Source organism: Engystomops pustulosus, chromosome 4 (genome assembly GCF_040894005.1).
Source record: "Engystomops pustulosus chromosome 4, aEngPut4.maternal, whole genome shotgun sequence".
NCBI lineage: Eukaryota > Metazoa > Chordata > Amphibia > Anura > Leptodactylidae > Engystomops > Engystomops pustulosus.
The window spans coordinates 228,152,972-228,174,013 of NC_092414.1; the positions used below are offsets into that span (position 1 = coordinate 228,152,972).

General features: G+C 52.6%; 1 protein-coding gene across 1 annotated transcript in view; it reads right to left on the reverse strand.

Moving 5' to 3' along the window:
* Positions 1–21,042, reverse strand: part of ACAP1 (ArfGAP with coiled-coil, ankyrin repeat and PH domains 1) — a 203,771-nt gene that overhangs the window by 164,833 nt on the left and 17,896 nt on the right. Inside the window, exons 4-6 of the mRNA XM_072150122.1 lie at positions 20,070–20,253; positions 6,521–6,565; positions 877–972 (exon numbers count right to left, since the gene is read on the reverse strand). Coding sequence (XP_072006223.1) covers positions 877–972; positions 6,521–6,565; positions 20,070–20,253 — 325 coding nt within the window. The remainder of the gene's footprint in view (positions 1–876; positions 973–6,520; positions 6,566–20,069; positions 20,254–21,042) is intronic.

The window sequence follows — 21,042 nt, forward strand, 5'->3', positions numbered from 1 at the left end:
AACTACCAGGATCTCATGCAACCAACTACCAGGATCTCATCCAACCAACTACCAGGATCTCATCCAACCAACAACCAGGATCTCATCCAACCAACTACCAGGATCTCATCTGCCGGACAAAAAGGATCTGATCCGATCAACTACCAGGATCTCATGCAACCAACTACCAGGATCTCATCCAACCAACTACCAGGATCTCATCCAACCAACAACCAGGATCTCATCCAACCAACTACCAGGATCTCATCTGCCGGACAAAAAGGATCTGATCCGATCAACTACCAGGATCTCATGCAACCAACTACCAGGATCTGATCCAACCAACTACCAGGATCTCATGCAACCAACTGCCAGGATCTGATCCAACAGACTGCCAGGATCTCATCCAACCAACTACCAGGATCTGATCCAACCAACTGCCAGGATCTGATCTAACCAACTACCAGGATCTGATCCAACCAACTACCAGGATCTCATCCAACCATCTACCAGGATCTCATCCCTAGGACTATAAAAAAAATCCCTGCGGGGCTACGAGGGTCTCCCCTGCAGGGCTACGAGGGTCTCCCCTGCGGGGCTACGAGGGTCTCCCCTGCGGGGCTACGAGGGTCTCCCCTGCGTGCGGGGCTACGAGGGTCTCCCCTGCGTGCGGGGCTACGAGGTTCTCCCCCGCGGGGCTATGAGGGTCTCTTCTATGGGGCTACGAGGGTCTCACCTGAGGGGCTAAGAGGGTCTCCCCCGCGGGGCTATGAGGGTCTCATCTATGGGGCTACGAGGGTCTCACCTGCGGGGCTAAGAGGGTCTCATCTATGGGGCTATGAGGGTCTCATCTATAGGGCTAGAGGCCATATGATTACAAGGATCTCGTGGTCTCACCTGTGCAGCGAGGCCCCTTCGATAGTTGTCCAGGTTTTGCAGCACCACGTGACTCTGAGAGAGGAAACCAGCCTGAGCGTCCATCAGCTGCAACATCTGCCGGAGGAGAAACGTACAGGACACGAGATCAGGACAAGGACCGGTCCCAAACCTGGAAATGTCCCAGGAATGTCCCAGGAATGTCCCAGGAACGTCCCAGGAACGTCCCCTCATTCTGCACCTCAAGTGACTCTTCTGTCATTACTTGGAAATGTCTAGAAATTAGCTTACAGTCTATGAGGATGAGGGGAGGGACACAAGAGCTTACAGTCTATGAGGATGAGGGGAGGACACAAGAGCTTACAGTCTATGAGGATGAGGGTGACACAAGAGCTTACAGTCTATGAGGATGAGGGGGTGACACAAGAGCTTACAGTCTATGAGGATGAGGGAGTGACACAAGAGCTTACAGTCTATGAGGATGATGGAGGACACAAGAGCTTACAGTCTATGAGGATGAGGAGGTGACACAAGAGCTTACAGTCTATGAGGATGAGGGGGGACACAAGAGCTTACAGTCTATGAGGATGAGGGGGTGACACAAGAGCTTACAGTCTATGAGGATGAGGGGACACAAGAGCTTACAGTCTATGAGGATGAGGGAGGACACAAGAGCTTACAGTCTATGAGGATGAGGGGGTGACACAAGAGCTTACAGTCTATGAGGATGAGGGGAGGACACAAGAGCTTACAGTCTATGAGGATGAGGGGGTGACACAAGAGCTTACAGTCTATGAGGATGAGGGGGTGACACAAGAGCTTACAGTCTATGAGGATGAGGGGGTGACACAAGAGCTTACAGTCTATGAGGATGAGGGGAGGACACAAGAGCTTACAGTCTATGAGGATGAGGGGAGGACACAAGAGCTTACAGTCTATGAGTATGAGGGGAGGACACAAGAGCTTACAGTCTATGAGTATGAGGGGAGGACACAAGAGCTTACAGTCTATGAGGATGAGGAGGGGGGACACAAGAGCTTACAGTCTATGAGGATGAGGGGGTGACACAAGAGCTTACAGTCTATGAGGATGAGGGGGGACACAAGAGCTTACAGTCTATGAGGATGAGGGGGTGACACAAGAGCTTACAGTCTATGAGGATGAGGGGTGACACAAGAGCTTACAGTCTATGAGGATGAGAGGAGAGACACAAGAGCTTACAGTCTATGAGGATGAGGGGGTGACACAAGAGCTTACAGTCTAGGAGGATGAGAGGGTGACACAAGAGCTTACAGTCTATGAGGATGAGGGGGGACACAAGAGCTTACAGTCTATGAGGATGAGGGGGTGACACAAGAGCTTACAGTCTATGAGGATGAGGGGGTGACACAAGAGCTTACAGTCTATGAGGATGTGGGGGTGACACAAGAGCTTACAGTCTATGAGGATGAGGGGAGGACACAAGAGCTTACAGTCTATGAGGATGAATGGGTGACACAAGAGCTTACAGTCTATGAGGATGAGGGGGTGACACAAGAGCTTACAGTCTATGAGGATGAGGGGGGACACAAGAGCTTCCAGTCTATGAGGATGAGGGGGTGACACAAGAGCTTACAGTCTATGAGGATGAGGGGGTGACACAAGAGCTTACAGTCTATGAGGATGAGGGGGTGACACAAGAGCTTACAGTCTATGAGGATGAGGGGGGACACAAGAGCTTACAGTCTATGAGGATGAGGGGGTGACACAAGAGCTTACAGTCTATGAGGATGAGGGGGTGACACAGGAGCTTACAGTCTATGAGGATGAGGGGGTGACACAAGAGCTTACAGTCTATGAGGATGAGGGGGTGACACAAGAGCTTACAGTCTATGAGGATGTGGGGGTGACACAAGAGCTTACAGTCTATGAGGATGAGGGGAGGACACAAGAGCTTACAGTCTATGAGGATGAATGGGTGACACAAGAGCTTACAGTCTATGAGGATGAGGGGACACAAGAGCTTACAGTCTATGAGGATGAGGGGGTGACACAAGAGCTTACAGTCTATGAGGATGACGGGAGGACACAAGAGCTTACAGTCTATGAGGATGAGGGGAGGACACAAGAGCTTACAGTATATGAGTATGAGGGGAGGACACAAGAGCTTACAGTCTATGAGGATGAGGGGAGGACACAAGAGCTTACAGTCTATGAGGATGAATGGGTGACACAAGAGCTTACAGGCTATGAGGATGAGGGGGTGACACAAGAGCTTACAGTCTATGAGGATGAGGGGGTGACACAAGAGCTTACAGTCTATGAGGATGAGGGAGGACACAAGAGCTTACAGTCTATGAGGATGAGGGGGTGACACAAGAGCTTACAGTCTATGAGGATGAGGGGGTGACACAAGAGCTTACAGTCTATGAGGATGAGGGGGTGACACAAGAGCTTACAGTCTATGAGGATGAGGGGAGGACACAAGAGCTTACAGTCTATGAGGATGAATGGGTGACACAAGAGCTTACAGTCTATGAGGATGAGGGGGTGACACAAGAGCTTACAGTCTATGAGGATGAGGGGGTGACACAAGAGCTTACAGTCTATGAGGATGAGGGGGTGACACAAGAGCTTACAGTCTATGAGGATGAGGGGGTGACACAAGAGCTTACAGTCTATGAGGATGAGGGAGGACACAAGAGCTTACAGTCTATGAGGATGAGGGGGGACACAAGAGCTTACAGTCTATAAGGATGAGGGGGACACAAGAGCTTACAGTCTATGAGGATGAGGAGGTGACACAAGAGCTTACAGTCTATGAGGATGAGGGGGTGACACAAGAGCTTACAGTCTATGAGAATGAGGAGGTGACACAAGAGCTTACAGTCTATGAGGATGAGGGGAGGACACAAGAGCTTACAGTCTATGAGGATGAGGGGAGGACACAAGAGCTTACAGTCTATGAGGATGAGGAGGTGACACAAGAGCTTACAGTCTATGAGGATGAGGGGAGGACACAAGAGCTTACAGTCTATGAGGATGAGGGGGGACACAAGAGCTTACAGTCTATGAGGATGAGGGGGGACACAAGAGCTTACAGTCTATGAGGATGAGGGGGACACAAGAGCTTACAGTCTATGAGGATGAGGGGAGGACACAAGAGCTTAAAGTCTAGGAGGATGATGGGAGGACACAAGAGCTTACAGTCTATGAGGATGAGGGGGGCACAAGAGCTTACAGTCTATGAGGATGAGGGGGGACACAAGAGCTTACAGTCTATGAGGATGAGGATGAGGTGAGGACACAAGAGCTTACAGTCTATGAGGATGAGGGGGGACACAAGAGCTTACAGTCTATGAGGATGAGGGGGTGACACAAGAGCTTACAGTCTATGAGGATGAGGGAGGACACAAGAGCTTACAGTCTATGAGGATGAGGGGGTGACACAAGAGCTTACAGTCTATGAGGATGAGGGGAGGACACAAGAGCTTACAGTATATGAGTATGAGGGGAGGACACAAGAGCTTACAGTCTATGAGGATGAGGGGGTGACACAAGAGCTTACAGTCTATGAGGATGAATGGGTGACACAAGAGCTTACAGTCTATGAGGATGAGGGGGTGACACAAGAGCTTACAGTCTATGAGGATGAGGGGGTGACACAAGAGCTTACAGTCTATGAGGATGAGGGGAGGACACAAGAGCTTACAGTCTATGAGGATGAGGGGAGGAGACAAGAGCTTACAGTCTATGAGGATGAGGGGTGGCACAAGAGCTTACAGTCTATGAGGATGAGGGGTGACACAAGAGCTTACAGTCTATGAGGATGAGGGAGACACAAGAGCTTACAGTCTATGAGGATGAGGGGAGGACACAAGAGCTTACAGTCTATGAGGATGAGGAGGACACAAGAGCTTACAGTCTATGAGGATGAGGGGAGGACACAAGAGCTTACAGTCTATGAGGATGCGGGGGACACAAGAGCTTACAGTCTATGAGGATGAGGGGAGGACACAAGAGCTTACAGTCTATGAGGATGAGGGGGTGACACAAGAGCTTACAGTCTATGAGGATGAGGAGAAGACACAAGAGCTTACAGTCTATGAGGATGAGGGGGACACAAGAGCTTACAGTCTATGAGGATGAGGGGGTGACACAAGAGCTTACAGTCTATGAGGATGAGGGGGGTGAGACAAGAGCTTACAGTCTATGAGGATGAGGGGGGACACAGGAGCTTACAGTCTATGAGGATGAGGGGGTGACACAAGAGCTTACAGTCTAGGAGGATGAGGGGAGAGACACAAGAGCTTACAGTCTATGAGGATGAGGGGGGACACAAGAGCTTACAGTCTATGAGGGTGAGGGGGTGACACAAGAGCTTACAGTCTATGAGGATGAGGGGGGTGACACAAGAGCTTACAGTCTATGAGGATGAGGGGGAGACACAGGAGCTTACAGTCTATGAGGATGAGGGGGTGACACAAGAGTTTACAGTCTATGAGGATGAGGGGGTGACACAAGAGCTTAAAGTCTATGAGGAGGAGGGGAGGGACACAAGAGCTTACAGTCTATGAGGATGAGGGGGTGACACAAGAGCTTACAGTCTATGAGGACGAGGGGACACAAGAGCTTACAGTCTATGAGGATGAGGGGGTGACACAAGAGCTTACAGTCTATGAGGATGAGGGGGTGACACAAGCGCTTACAGTCTATGAGGATGAGGGGGTGACACAAGAGCTTACAGTCTATGAGGACGAGGGGACACAAGAGCTTACAGTCTATGAGGATGAGGGGGGACACAAGAGCTCACAGTCTATGAGGATGAGGGGGTGACACAAGCGCTTACAGTCTATGAGGATGAGGGGTGACACAAGAGCTTACAGTCTATGAGGATGTGGGGGGATACAAGAGCTTACAGTTTATGATGGTGAGGGGAGGGACACAAGAGCTTACAGTCTATGAGGATGAGGAGGTGACACAAGAGCTTTCAGTATATGAGGATGAGGGGAGGACACAAGAGCTTACAGTCTATGAGGATGAGGGGGGGGACACAAGAGCTTACAGTCTATGAGGATGAGGGGGTGACACAAGAGCTTACAGTCTATGAGGATGAGGGGGTGACACAAGAGCTTACAGTCTATGAGGATGAGGGGGGACACAGGAGCTTACAGTCTATGAGGATGAGGGGGACACAAGAGCTTACAGTCTATGAGGATGAGGGGAGGACACAAGAGCTTACAGTCTATGAGGATGAGGGGGACACAAGAGCTTACAGTCTATGAGGATGAGGGAGGACACAAGAGCTTACAGTCTATGAGGATGAGGGGAGGACACAAGAGCTTACAGTCTATGAGGATGAGGGGAGGACACAAGAGCTTACAGTCTATGAGAGTGAGGGGGTGACACAAGAGGTAACAGAGATTGTAAAACGGTCCAGCCATTCTTTATAATGGAACAGTATGAAATGATTTTGCAAATAATTCTGCTTCTTCTTATATACAAGGTTATGGGTGAAAGTGACTGCGGAGACGCCTGGAGGTCGGAACCCTTCTCGCACTTTCTGGTGGAGCAGCTTATACTACATTATAGGGGATGAGAGGGTAGGCACATCAGGTCTGTTATCTCTCAACATTCCCCAATACACGGCCAAATCCTGGCCCTCCTCCCCCAAACAAGAACTCACAAACTCCATGATGTCAAATTTCTTCTTCCCCTGGATGACATTGATCTAAAAAAACAACAAAAAAAAGAAAAGATCATAATGTCATCTGGTGTCATGGATGTAGTGGTCTCCTCTGGTGTGACATCTCCCTGGTGTCATGGATGTAGTGGTCTCCTCTGGTGTGACATCTCCCTGGTGTCATGGATGTAGTGGTCTCCTCTGGTGTGACATCTCCCTGGTGTCATGGATGTAGTGGTCTCCTCTGGTGTGACATCTCCCTGGTGTCATGGATGTAGTGGTCTCCTCTGGTGTGACATCTCCCTGGTGTCATGGATGTAGTGGTCTCCTCTGGTGTGACATCTCCCTGGTGTCATGGATGTAGTGGTCTCCTCTGGTGTGACATCTCCCTGGTGTCATGGATGTAGTGGTCTCCTCTGGTGTGACATCTCCCTGGTGTCATGGATGTAGTGGTCTCCTCTGGTGTGACATCTCCCTGGTGTCATGGATGTAGTGGTCTCCTCTGGTGTGACATCTCCCTGGTGTCATGGATGTAGTGGTCTCCTCTGGTGTGACATCTCCCTGGTGTCATGGATGTGGTGGTCTCCTCTGGTGTGACATCTCCCTGGTGTCATGGATGTAGTGGTCTCCTCTGGTGTGACATCTCCCTGGTGTCATGGATGTGGTGGTCTCCTCTGGTGTGACATCTCCCTGGTGTCATGGATGTAGTGGTGTCCTCTGGTGTGACATCTCCCTGGTGTCATGGATGTAGTGGTCTCCTCTGGTGTGACATCTCCCTGGTGTCATGGATGTAGTGGTCTCCTCTGGAGTGACATCTCCCTGGTGTCATGGATGTGGTGGTCTCCTCTGGTGTGACATCTCCCTGGTGTCATGGATGTAGTGGTCTCCTCTGGTGTGACATCTCCCTGGTGTCATGGATGTGGTGGTCTCCTCTGGTGTGACATCTCCCTGGTGTCATGGATGTAGTGGTCTCCTCTGGTGTGACATCTCCCTGGTGTCATGGATGTAGTGGTCTCCTCTGGTGTGACATCTCCCTGGTGTCATGGATGTAGTGGTCTCCTCTGGTGTGACATCTCCCTGGTGTCATGGATGTGGTGGTCTCCTCTGGTGTGACATCTCCCTGGTGTCATGGATGTAGTGGTCTCCTCTGGAGTGACATCTCCCTGGTGTCATGGATGTGGTGGTCTCCTCTGGTGTGACATCTCCCTGGTGTCATGGATGTAGTGGTCTCCTCTGGTGTGACATCTCCCTGGTGTCATGGATGTGGTGGTCTCCTCTGGTGTGACATCTCCCTGGTGTCATGGATGTGGTGGTCTCCTCTGGTGTGACATCTCCCTGGTGTCATGGATGTAGTGGTCTCCTCTGGTGTGACATCTCCCTGGTGTCATGGATGTAGTGGTCTCCTCTGGTGTGACATCTCCCTGGTGTCATGGATGTAGTGGTCTCCTCTGGTGTGACATCTCCCTGGTGTCATGGATGTAGTGGTCTCCTCTGGTGTGACATCTCCCTGGTGTCATGGATGTGGTGGTCTCCTCTGGTGTGACATCTCCCTGGTGTCATGGATGTGGTGGTCTCCTCTGGTGTGACATCTCCCTGGTGTCATGGATGTAGTGGTTTCCTCTGGTGTGACATCTCCCTGGTGTCATGGATGTGGTGGTCTCCTCTGGTGTGACATCTCCCTGGTGTCATGGATGTAGTGGTCCCCTCTGGTGTGACATCTCCCTGGTGTCATGGATGTGGTGGTCTCCTCTGGTGTGACATCTCCCTGGTGCTCATGGATGTGGTGGTCTCCTCTGGTGTGACATCTCCCCGGTGTCATGGATGTAGTGGTCTCCTCTGGTGTGACATCTCCCCGGTGTCATGGATGTAGTGGTCTCCTCTGGTGTGACATCTCCCTGGTGTCATGGATGTAGTGGTCTCCTAAGGTGTGACATCTCCCTGGTGTCATGGATGTAGTGGTCTCCTAAGGTGTGACATCTCCCTGGTGTCATGGATGTGGTGGTCTCCTCTGGAGTGACATCTCCCTGGTGTCATGGATGTAGTGGTCTCCTCTGGTGTGACATCTCCCTGGTGTCATGGATGTGGTGGTCTCCTCTGGAGTGACATCTCCCTGGTGTCATGGATGTGGTGGTCTCCTCTGGTGTGACATCTCCCTGGTGTCATGGATGTGGTGGTCTCCTCTGGTGTGACATCTCCCTGGTATCATGGATGTGGTGGTCTCCTCTGGTGTGACATCTCCCTGGTGTCATGGATGTAGTGGTCTCCTCTGGTGTGACATCTCCCTGGTGTCATGGATGTGGTGGTCTCCTCTGGTGTGACATCTCCCTGGTGTCATGGATGTGGTGGTCTCCTCTGGTGTGACATCTCCCTGGTGTCATGGATGTGGTGGTCTCCTCTGGTGTGACATCTCCCTGGTGTCATGGATGTAGTGGTCTCCTCTGGTGTGACATCTCCCTGGTGTCATGGATGTAGTGGTCTCCTCTGGTGTGACATCTCCCCGGTGTCATGGATGTAGTGGTCTCCTCTGGTGTGACATCTCCCTGGTGTCATGGATGTAGTGATCTCCTCTGGTGTGACATCTCCCTGGTGTCATGGATGTAGTGGTCTCCTCTGGTGTGACATCTCCCTGGTGTCATGGATGTGGTGGTCTCCTCTGGTGTGACATCTCCCTGGTGTCATGGATGTAGTGGTCTCCTCTGGTGTGACATCTCCCTGGTGTCATGGATGTAGTGGTCTCCTCTGGTGTGACATCTCCCTGGTGTCATGGATGTAGTGGTCTCCTCTGGTGTGACATCTCCCTGGTGTCATGGATGTTGTGGTCTCCTCTGGTGTGACATCTCCCTGGTGTCATGGATGTGGTGGTCTCCTCTGGTGTGACATCTCCCTGGTGTCATGGATGTAGTGGTCTCCTCTGGTGTGACATCTCCCTGGTGTCATGGATGTAGTGGTCTCCTCTGGTGTGACATCTCCCCGGTGTCATGGATGTAGTGGTCTCCTCTGGTGTGACATCTCCCCGGTGTCATGGATGTAGTGGTCTCCTCTGGTGTGACATCTCCCCGGTGTCATGGATGTAGTGGTCTCCTCTGGTGTGACATCTCCCTGGTGTCATGGATGTGGTGGTCTCCTCTGGTGTGACATCTCCCTGGTGTCATGGATGTGGTGGTCTCCTCTGGTGTGACATCTCCCTGGTGTCATGGATGTAGTGGTCTCCTCTGGTGTGACATCTCCCTGGTGTCATGGATGTAGTGGTCTCCTCTGGTGTGACATCTCCCTGGTGTCATGGATGTAGTGGTCTCCTCTGGTGTGACATCTCCCTGGTGTCATGGATGTAGTGGTCTCCTCTGGTGTGACATCTCCCTGGTGTCATGGATGTAGTGGTCTCCTCTGGTGTGACATCTCCCTGGTGTCATGGATGTGGTGGTCTCCTCTGGTGTGACATCTCCCTGGTGTCATGGATGTAGTGGTCTCCTCTGGTGTGACATCTCCCTGGTGTCATGGATGTGGTGGTCTCCTCTGGTGTGACATCTCCCTGGTGTCATGGATGTGGTGGTCTCCTCTGGTGTGACATCTCCCTGGTGTCATGGATGTAGTGGTCTCCTCTGGTGTGACATCTCCCTGGTGTCATGGATGTAGTGGTCTCCTCTGGTGTGACATCTCCCTGGTGTCATGGATGTAGTGGTCTCCTCTGGTGTGACATCTCCCTGGTGTCATGGATGTAGTGGTCTCCTCTGGTGTGACATCTCCCTGGTGTCATGGATGTAGTGGTCTCCTCTGGTGTGACATCTCCCTGGTGTCATGGATGTAGTGGTCTCCTCTGGTGTGACATCTCCCCGGTGTCATGGATGTAGTGGTCTCCTCTGGTGTGACATCTCCCCGGTGTCATGGATGTAGTGGTCTCCTCTGGTGTGACATCTCCCCGGTGTCATGGATGTAGTGGTCTCCTCTGGTGTGACATCTCCCTGGTGTCATGGATGTAGTGGTCTCCTCTGGTGTGACATCTCCCTGGTGTCATGGATGTAGTGGTCACCTCTGGTGTGACATCTCCCTGGTGTCATGGATGTAGTGGTCTCCTCTGGTGTGACATCTCCCTGGTGTCATGGATGTAGTGGTCTCCTCTGGTGTGAAATCTCCCTGGTGTCATGGATGTAGTGGTCTCCTAAGGTGTGACATCTCCCTGGTGTCATGGATGTAGTGGTCTCCTCTGGTGTGACATCTCCCTGGTGTCATGGATGTAGTGGTCTCCTCTGGTGTGACATCTCCCTGGTGTCATGGATGTAGTGGTCTCCTCTGGTGTGACATCTCCCTGGTGTCATGGATGTAGTGGTCTCCTCTGGTGTGACATCTCCCTGGTGTCATGGATGTGGTGGTCTCCTCTGGTGTGACATCTCCCTGGTGTCATAGATGTGGTGGTCTCCTCTGGTGTGACATCTCCCCGGTGTCATGGATGTAGTGGTGTCCTCTGGTGTGACATCTCCCTGGTGTCATGGATGTGGTGGTCTCCTCTGGTGTGACATCTCCCTGGTGTCATGGATGTAGTGGTCTCCTCTGGTGTGACATCTCCCTGGTGTCATGGATGTGGTGGTCTCCTCTGGTGTGACATCTCCCTAGTGTCATGGATGTAGTGGTCTCCTCTGGAGTGACATCTCCCTGGTGTCATGGATGTAGTGGTCTCCTCTGGAGTGACATCTCCCTGGTGTCATGGATGTAGTGGTCTCCTCTGGTGTGACATCTCCCTGGTGCTCATGGATGTGGTGGTTTCCTCTGGTGTGACATCTCCCTGGTGTCATGGATGTAGTGGTCTCCTCTGGTGTGACATCTCCCTGGTGTCATGGATGTAATGGTCTCCTCTGGTGTGACATCTCCCTGGTGTCATGGATGTAGTGGTCTCCTCTGGTGTGACATCTCCCTGGTGTCATGGATGTAGTGGTCTCCTCTGGTGTGACATCTCCCTGGTGTCATGGATGTGGTGGTCTCCTCTGGTGTGACATCTCCCTGGTGTCATGGATGTGGTGGTCTCCTCTGGTGTGACATCTCCCTGGTGTTATGGATGTAGTGGTCTCCTCTGGTGTGACATCTCCCTGGTGTTATGGATGTAGTGGTCTCCTCTGGTGTGACATCTCCCTGGTGTCATGGATGTAGTGGTCCCCTCTGGTGTGACATCTCCCTGGTGTCATGGATGTAGTGGTCTCCTCTGGTGTGACATCTCCCTGGTGTCATGGATGTAGTGGTCTCCTCTGGTGTGACATCTCCCTGGTGTCATGGATGTAGTGGTCTCCTCTGGTGTGACATCTCCCTGGTGCTCATGGATGTGGTGGTCTCCTCTGGTGTGACATCTCCCTGGTGCTCATGGATGTGGTGGTCTCCTCTGGTGTGACATCTCCCTGGTGTCATGGATGTAGTGGTTTCCTCTGGTGTGACATCTCCCTGGTGTCATGGATGTGGTGGTCTCCTCTGGTGTGACATCTCCCTGGTGTCATGGATGTAGTGGTCCCCTCTGGTGTGACATCTCCCTGGTGTCATGGATGTGGTGGTCTCCTCTGGTGTGACATCTCCCTGGTGCTCATGGATGTGGTGGTCTCCTCTGGTGTGACATCTCCCCGGTGTCATGGATGTAGTGGTCTCCTCTGGTGTGACATCTCCCCGGTGTCATGGATGTAGTGGTCTCCTCTGGTGTGACATCTCCCCGGTGTCATGGATGTAGTGGTCTCCTAAGGTGTGACATCTCCCTGGTGTCATGGATGTAGTGGTCTCCTAAGGTGTGACATCTCCCTGGTGTCATGGATGTGGTGGTCTCCTCTGGAGTGACATCTCCCTGGTGTCATGGATGTAGTGGTCTCCTCTGGTGTGACATCTCCCTGGTGTCATGGATGTGGTGGTCTCCTCTGGAGTGACATCTCCCTGGTGTCATGGATGTGGTGGTCTCCTCTGGTGTGACATCTCCCTGGTGTCATGGATGTGGTGGTCTCCTCTGGTGTGACATCTCCCTGGTATCATGGATGTGGTGGTCTCCTCTGGTGTGACATCTCCCTGGTGTCATGGATGTAGTGGTCTCCTCTGGTGTGACATCTCCCTGGTGTCATGGATGTGGTGGTCTCCTCTGGTGTGACATCTCCCTGGTGTCATGGATGTGGTGGTCTCCTCTGGTGTGACATCTCCCTGGTGTCATGGATGTGGTGGTCTCCTCTGGTGTGACATCTCCCTGGTGTCATGGATGTAGTGGTCTCCTCTGGTGTGACATCTCCCTGGTGTCATGGATGTAGTGGTCTCCTCTGGTGTGACATCTCCCCGGTGTCATGGATGTAGTGGTCTCCTCTGGTGTGACATCTCCCTGGTGTCATGGATGTAGTGATCTCCTCTGGTGTGACATCTCCCTGGTGTCATGGATGTAGTGGTCTCCTCTGGTGTGACATCTCCCTGGTGTCATGGATGTAGTGGTCTCCTCTGGTGTGACATCTCCCTGGTGTCATGGATGTGGTGGTCTCCTCTGGTGTGACATCTCCCTGGTGTCATGGATGTGGTGGTCTCCTCTGGTGTGACATCTCCCTGGTGTCATGGATGTAGTGGTCTCCTCTGGTGTGACATCTCCCCGGTGTCATGGATGTAGTGGTCTCCTCTGGTGTGACATCTCCCTGGTGTCATGGATGTAGTGGTCTCCTCTGGTGTGACATCTCCCTGGTGTCATGGATGTAGTGGTCTCCTCTGGTGTGACATCTCCCTGGTGTCATGGATGTAGTGGTCTCCTCTGGTGTGACATCTCCCTGGTGTCATGGATGTAGTGGTCTCCTCTGGTGTGACATCTCCCTGGTGTCATGGATGTAGTGGTCTCCTCTGGTGTGACATCTCCCTGGTGTCATGGATGTGGTGGTCTCCTCTGGTGTGACATCTCCCTGGTGTCATGGATGTAGTGGTCTCCTCTGGTGTGACATCTCCCTGGTGTCATGGATGTAGTGGTCTCCTCTGGTGTGACATCTCCCTGGTGTCATGGATGTGGTGGTCTCCTCTGGTGTGACATCTCCCTGGTGTCATGGATGTGGTGGTCTCCTCTGGTGTGACATCTCCATGGTGTCATGGATGTAGTGGTCTCCTCTGGTGTGACATCTCCCTGGTGTCATGGATGTGGTGGTCTCCTCTGGTGTGACATCTCCCTGGTGTCATGGATGTGGTGGTCTCCTCTGGTGTGACATCTCCCTGGTGTCATGGATGTAGTGGTCTCCTCTGGTGTGACATCTCCCTGGTGTCATGGATGTAGTGGTCTCCTCTGGTGTGACATCTCCCTGGTGTCATGGATGTGGTGGTCTCCTCTGGAGTGACATCTCCCTGGTGTCATGGATGTGGTGGTCTCCTCTGGTGTGACATCTCCCTGGTGTCATGGATGTAGTGGTCTCCTCTGGTGTGACATCTCCCTGGTGTCATGGATGTGGTGGTCTCCTCTGGTGTGACATCTCCCTGGTGTCATGGATGTAGTGGTCTCCTCTGGTGTGACATCTCCCTGGTGTCATGGATGTAGTGGTCTCCTCTGGTGTGACATCTCCCTGGTGTCATGGATGTAGTGGTCTCCTCTGGTGTGACATCTCCCTGGTGTCATGGATGTAGTGGTCTCCTCTGGTGTGACATCTCCCTGGTGTCATGGATGTAGTGGTCTCCTCTGGTGTGACATCTCCCTGGTGTCATGGATGTAGTGGTCTCCTCTGGTCTGACATCTCCCTGGTGTCATGGATGTGGTGGTCTCCTCTGGTGTGACATCTCCCTGGTGTCATGGATGTAGTGGTCTCCTCTGGTGTGACATCTCCCTGGTGTCATGGATGTAGTGGTCTCCTCTGGTGTGACATCTCCCTGGTGTCATGGATGTAGTGGTCTCCTCTGGTGTGACATCTCCCTGGTGTCATGGATGTGGTGGTCTCCTCTGGTGTGACATCTCCCTGGTGTCATGGATGTGGTGGTCTCCTCTGGTGTGACATCTCCCTGGTGTCATGGATGTAGTGGTCTCCTCTGGTGTGACATCTCCCTGGTGTCATGGATGTAGTGGTCTCCTCTGGTGTGACATCTCCCTGGTGTCATGGATGTAGAGGTCTCCTCTGGTGTGACATCTCCCTGGTGTCATGGATGTAGTGGTCTCCTCTGGTGTGACATCTCCCTGGTGTCATGGATGTGGTGGTCTCCTCTGGTGTGACATCTCCCTGGTGTCATGGATGTAGTGGTGTCCTCTGGTGTGACATCTCCCTGGTGTCATGGATGTGGTGGTCTCCTCTGGTGTGACATCTCCCTGGTGTCATGGATGTAGTGGTCACCTCTGGTGTGACATCTCCCTGGTGTCATGGATGTAGTGGTCTCCTCTGGTGTGACATCTCCCTGGTGTCATGGATGTGGTGGTCTCCTCTGGTGTGACATATCCCTGGTGTCATGGATGTGGTGGTCTCCTCTGGTGTGACATCTCCCTGGTGTCATGGATGTAGTGGTCTCCTCTGGTGTGACATCTCCCTGGTGTCATGGATGTAGTGGTCTCCTCTGGTGTGACATCTCCCTGGTGCTCATGGATGTGGTGGTCTCCTCTGGTGTGACATCTCCCTGGTGCTCATGGATGTAGTGGTCTCCTCTGGTGTGACATCTCCCTGGTGTCATGGATGTAGTGGTCTCCTCTGGTGTGACATCTCCCTGGTGTCATGGATGTAGTGGTCTCCTCTGGTGTGAAATCTCCCTGGTGTCATGGATGTAATGGTCTCCTATGGTGTGACATCTCCCTGGTGTCATGGATGTGGTGGTCTCCTCTGGTGTGACATCTCCCTGGTGTCATGGATGTAGTGGTTTCCTCTGGTGTGACATCTCCCTGGTGTCATGGATGTGGTGGTCTCCTCTGGTGTGACATCTCCCTGGTGTCATGGATGTAGTGGTCCCCTCTGGTGTGACATCTCCCTGGTGTCATGGATGTGGTGGTCTCCTCTGGTGTGACATCTCCCTGGTGCTCATGGATGTGGTGGTCTCCTCTGGTGTGACATCTCCCCGGTGTCATGGATGTAGTGGTCTCCTCTGGTGTGACATCTCCCCGGTGTCATGGATGTAGTGGTCTCCTCTGGTGTGACATCTCCCCGGTGTCATGGATGTAGTGGTCTCCTAAGGTGTGACATCTCCCTGGTGTCATGGATGTAGTGGTCTCCTAAGGTGTGACATCTCCCTGGTGTCATGGATGTGGTGGTCTCCTCTGGAGTGACATCTCCCTGGTGTCATGGATGTAGTGGTCTCCTCTGGTGTGACATCTCCCTGGTGTCATGGATGTGGTGGTCTCCTCTGGAGTGACATCTCCCTGGTGTCATGGATGTGGTGGTCTCCTCTGGTGTGACATCTCCCTGGTGTCATGGATGTGGTGGTCTCCTCTGGTGTGACATCTCCCTGGTATCATGGATGTGGTGGTCTCCTCTGGTGTGACATCTCCCTGGTGTCATGGATGTAGTGGTCTCCTCTGGTGTGACATCTCCCTGGTGTCATGGATGTGGTGGTCTCCTCTGGTGTGACATCTCCCTGGTGTCATGGATGTGGTGGTCTCCTCTGGTGTGACATCTCCCTGGTGTCATGGATGTGGTGGTCTCCTCTGGTGTGACATCTCCCTGGTGTCATGGATGTAGTGGTCTCCTCTGGTGTGACATCTCCCTGGTGTCATGGATGTAGTGGTCTCCTCTGGTGTGACATCTCCCCGGTGTCATGGATGTAGTGGTCTCCTCTGGTGTGACATCTCCCTGGTGTCATGGATGTAGTGATCTCCTCTGGTGTGACATCTCCCTGGTGTCATGGATGTAGTGGTCTCCTCTGGTGTGACATCTCCCTGGTGTCATGGATGTAGTGGTCTCCTCTGGTGTGACATCTCCCTGGTGTCATGGATGTGGTGGTCTCCTCTGGTGTGACATCTCCCTGGTGTCATGGATGTGGTGGTCTCCTCTGGTGTGACATCTCCCTGGTGTCATGGATGTAGTGGTCTCCTCTGGTGTGACATCTCCCCGGTGTCATGGATGTAGTGGTCTCCTCTGGTGTGACATCTCCCTGGTGTCATGGATGTAGTGGTCTCCTCTGGTGTGACATCTCCCTGGTGTCATGGATGTAGTGGTCTCCTCTGGTGTGACATCTCCCTGGTGTCATGGATGTAGTGGTCTCCTCTGGTGTGACATCTCCCTGGTGTCATGGATGTAGTGGTCTCCTCTGGTGTGACATCTCCCTGGTGTCATGGATGTAGTGGTCTCCTCTGGTGTGACATCTCCCTGGTGTCATGGATGTGGTGGTCTCCTCTGGTGTGACATCTCCCTGGTGTCATGGATGTAGTGGTCTCCTCTGGTGTGACATCTCCCTGGTGTCATGGATGTAGTGGTCTCCTCTGGTGTGACATCTCCCTGGTGTCATGGATGTGGTGGTCTCCTCTGGTGTGACATCTCCCTGGTGTCATGGATGTGGTGGTCTCCTCTGGTGTGACATCTCCCTGGTGTCATGGATGTAGTGGTCTCCTCTGGTGTGACATCTCCCTGGTGTCATGGATGTGGTGGTCTCCTCTGGTGTGACATCTCCCTGGTGTCATGGATGTGGTGGTCTCCTCTGGTGTGACATCTCCCTGGTGTCATGGATGTAGTGGTCTCCTCTGGTGTGACATCTCCCTGGTGTCATGGATGTAGTGGTCTCCTCTGGTGTGACATCTCCCTGGTGTCATGGATGTGGTGGTCTCCTCTGGAGTGACATCTCCCTGGTGTCATGGATGTGGTGGTCTCCTCTGGTGTGACATCTCCCTGGTGTCATGGATGTAGTGGTCTCCTCTGGTGTGACATCTCCCTGGTGTCATGGATGTGGTGGTCTCCTCTGGTGTGACATCTCCCTGGTGTCATGGATGTAGTGGTCTCCTCTGGTGTGACATCTCCCTGGTGTCATGGATGTAGTGGTCTCCTCTGGTGTGACATCTCCCTGGTGTCATGGATGTAGTGGTCTCCTCTGGTGTGACATCTCCCTGGTGTCATGGATGTAGTGGTCTCCTCTGGTGTGACATCTCCCTGGTGTCATGGATGTAGTGGTCTCCTCTGGTGTGACATCTCCCTGGTGTCATGGATGTAGTGGTCTCCTCTGGTCTGACATCTCCCTGGTGTCATGGATGTGGTGGTCTCCTCTGGTGTGACATCTCCCTGGTGTCATGGATGTAGTGGTCTCCTCTGGTGTGACATCTCCCTGGTGTCATGGATGTAGTGGTCTCCTCTGGTGTGACATCTCCCTGGTGTCATGGATGTAGTGGTCTCCTCTGGTGTGACATCTCCCTGGTGTCATGGATGTGGTGGTCTCCTCTGGTGTGACATCTCCCTGGTGTCATGGATGTGGTGGTCTCCTCTGGTGTGACATCTCCCTGGTGTCATGGATGTAGTGGTCTCCTCTGGTGTGACATCTCCCTGGTGTCATGGATGTAGTGGTCTCCTCTGGTGTGACATCTCCCTGGTGTCATGGATGTAGAGGTCTCCTCTGGTGTGACATCTCCCTGGTGTCATGGATGTAGTGGTCTCCTCTGGTGTGACATCTCCCTGGTGTCATGGATGTGGTGGTCTCCTCTGGTGTGACATCTCCCTGGTGTCATGGATGTAGTGGTGTCCTCTGGTGTGACATCTCCCTGGTGTCATGGATGTGGTGGTCTCCTCTGGTGTGACATCTCCCTGGTGTCATGGATGTAGTGGTCACCTCTGGTGTGACATCTCCCTGGTGTCATGGATGTAGTGGTCTCCTCTGGTGTGACATCTCCCTGGTGTCATGGATGTGGTGGTCTCCTCTGGTGTGACATATCCCTGGTGTCATGGATGTGGTGGTCTCCTCTGGTGTGACATCTCCCTGGTGTCATGGATGTAGTGGTCTCCTCTGGTGTGACATCTCCCTGGTGTCATGGATGTAGTGGTCTCCTCTGGTGTGACATCTCCCTGGTGTCATGGATGTAGTGGTCTCCTCTGGTGTGACATCTCCCTGGTGTCATGGATGTAGTGGTCTCCTCTGGTGTGACATCTCCCTGGTGTCATGGATGTAATGGTCTCCTCTGGTGTGACATCTCCCTGGTGTCATGGATGTAGTGGTCTCCTCTGGTGTGACATCTCCCTGGTGTCATGGATGTGGTGGTCTCCTCTGGTGTGACATCTCTCTGGTGTCATGGATGTAGTGGTCTCCTCTGGTGTGACATCTCTCTGGTGTCATGGATGTAGTGGTCTCCTCTGGTGTGACATCTCTCTGGTGTCATGGATGTAGTGGTCTCCTCTGGTGTGACATCTCCCTGGTGTCATGGATGTGGTGGTCTCCTCTGGTGTGACATCTCCCTGGTGTCATGGATGTGGTGGTCTCCTCTGGTGTGACATCTCCCTGGTGTCATGGATGTAGTGGTCTCCTCTGGTGTGACATCTCCCCGGTGTCATGGATGTAGTGGTCTCCTCTGGTGTGACATCTCCCTGGTGTCATGGATGTAATGGTCTCCTCTGGTGTGACATCTCCCTGGTGTCATGGATGTAGTGGTCTCCTCTGGTGTGACATCTCCCTGGTGTCATGGATGTAGTGGTCTCCTCTGGTGTGACATCTCCCTGGTGTCATGGATGTAATGGTCTCCTATGGTGTGACATCTCCCTGGTGTCATGGATGTGGTGGTCTCCTCTGGTGTGACATCTCTCTGGTGTCATGGATGTAGTGGTCTCCTCTGGTGTGACATCTCCCTGGTGTCATGGATGTGGTGGTCTCCTCTGGTGTGACATCTCCCTGGTGTCATGGATGTGGTGGTCTCCTCTGGTGTGACATCTCCCTGGTGTCATGGATGTAATGGTCTCCTCTGGTGTGACATCTCCCTGGTGTCATGGATGTAGTGATCTCCTCTGGTGTGACATCTCCCTGGTGTCATGGATGTAGTGGTCTCCTCTGGTGTGACATCTCCCTGGTGTCATGGATGTGGTGGTCTCCTCTGGTGTGACATCTCCCTGGTGTCATGGATGTAATGGTCTCCTCTGGTGTGACATCTCCCTGGTGTCATGGATGTAATGGTCTCCTCTGGTGTGACATCTCCCTGGTGTCATGGATGTAGTGGTCTCCTCTGGTGTGACATCTCCCTGGTGTCATGGATGTAGTGGTCTCCTCTGGTGTGACATCTCCCTGGTGTCATGGATGTAGTGGTCTCCTCTGGTGTGACATCTCCCTGGTGTCATGGATGTAGTGGTCTCCTCTGGTGTGACATCTCCCTGGTGTCATGGATGTAGTGGTCTCCTCTGGTGTGACATCTCCCTGGTGTCATGGATGTAGTGGTCTCCTCTGGTGTGACATCTCCCTGGTGTCATGGATGTGGTGGTCTCCTCTGGTGTGACATCTCCCTGGTGTCATGGATGTGGTGGTCTCCTCTGGAGTGACATCTCCCTGGTGTCATGGATGTAGTGGTCTCCTCTGGTGTGACATCTCCCTGGTGTCATGGATGTGGTGGTCTCCTCTGGTGTGACATCTCCCTGGTGTCATGGATGTAGTGGTCTCCTCTGGAGTGTATCGGTCTCATGTATATCACAGTCTTTCGAGGTCTGAGACATCTCACCTGCAGTGTGTAGTCCAGGATTCGCTCTCTGAAGGATTTACGAGCCGCCTGCATGGATGATGATGCCTCCTGCATTTCCTGCGCCTTCTTGCGAGACATTTCTGCATTGTGATTCAGCGCACTCTCCAGTCCCTCCCTGCATCGCTCTAACTCCTTGCGACTGTCTCGAAATGATCGCAGATCCCTAAGAAACAACACAGACATGTAATAAATGGATCTACAGGGTCCCTGGAAAGGATCGGGCCTCTCTACTGCACATGTAATGTCCGGGAGTTGGGCCAGTATGAAATGTGGTGCCTGGAGTTCTTCCCTATAAGACCCGGGGGGAGTGATCGCCCCATTGGGCTCCGCAGCCCAGGTCACGGATTAAACCTTTTCGGGGACTAAGACGACATATTTCATAGTTTTATAGTAATTAAGGTTAGAAAACGCGTAGACAAATCAATACAGTTTCAAACCAGAGTAGACAATTTGGAGAGTGGACTTCACTGGGGGGGGGAAGGGGAGGCCCACGCTACTCCTTCCAATCAGTAATGGTGAATAGTGGGGCCTGGGATGGAGCATGAAAACTTCCCCATGGTAATTGTATCCCAATTCCTGGTATTCACCTGATTGGTCCAAAGAGGTTTCTGTATCCAAGAGATTGGTCAATAGATGAGGCTCTACAAGTCAGCAATAATGCGGAGCCGCCCGGCCGGTGGCTGCACCCACTAGACAGTTCTGTTGGAGCGACGTCACTCAATCTACGGGTCGTCCACAGGAACACTTCGGCTAGTGTTGTACTTATGACTTGAATGTCCTCTTTGTCAGCTGGCGTCCTCCCTCCCCTGTTTTAGTAGGTTTTCTTCGTCTGATTTGGTATTTTCCATCTCTATATCTCGTTCGCTGGTCATGTTACTTCTTTCTTGTGTTGGAGTGTGCTCTACCCAATTTGAAGGGAAGTTGTATGAAATACGAGACAACCCACGTCCCC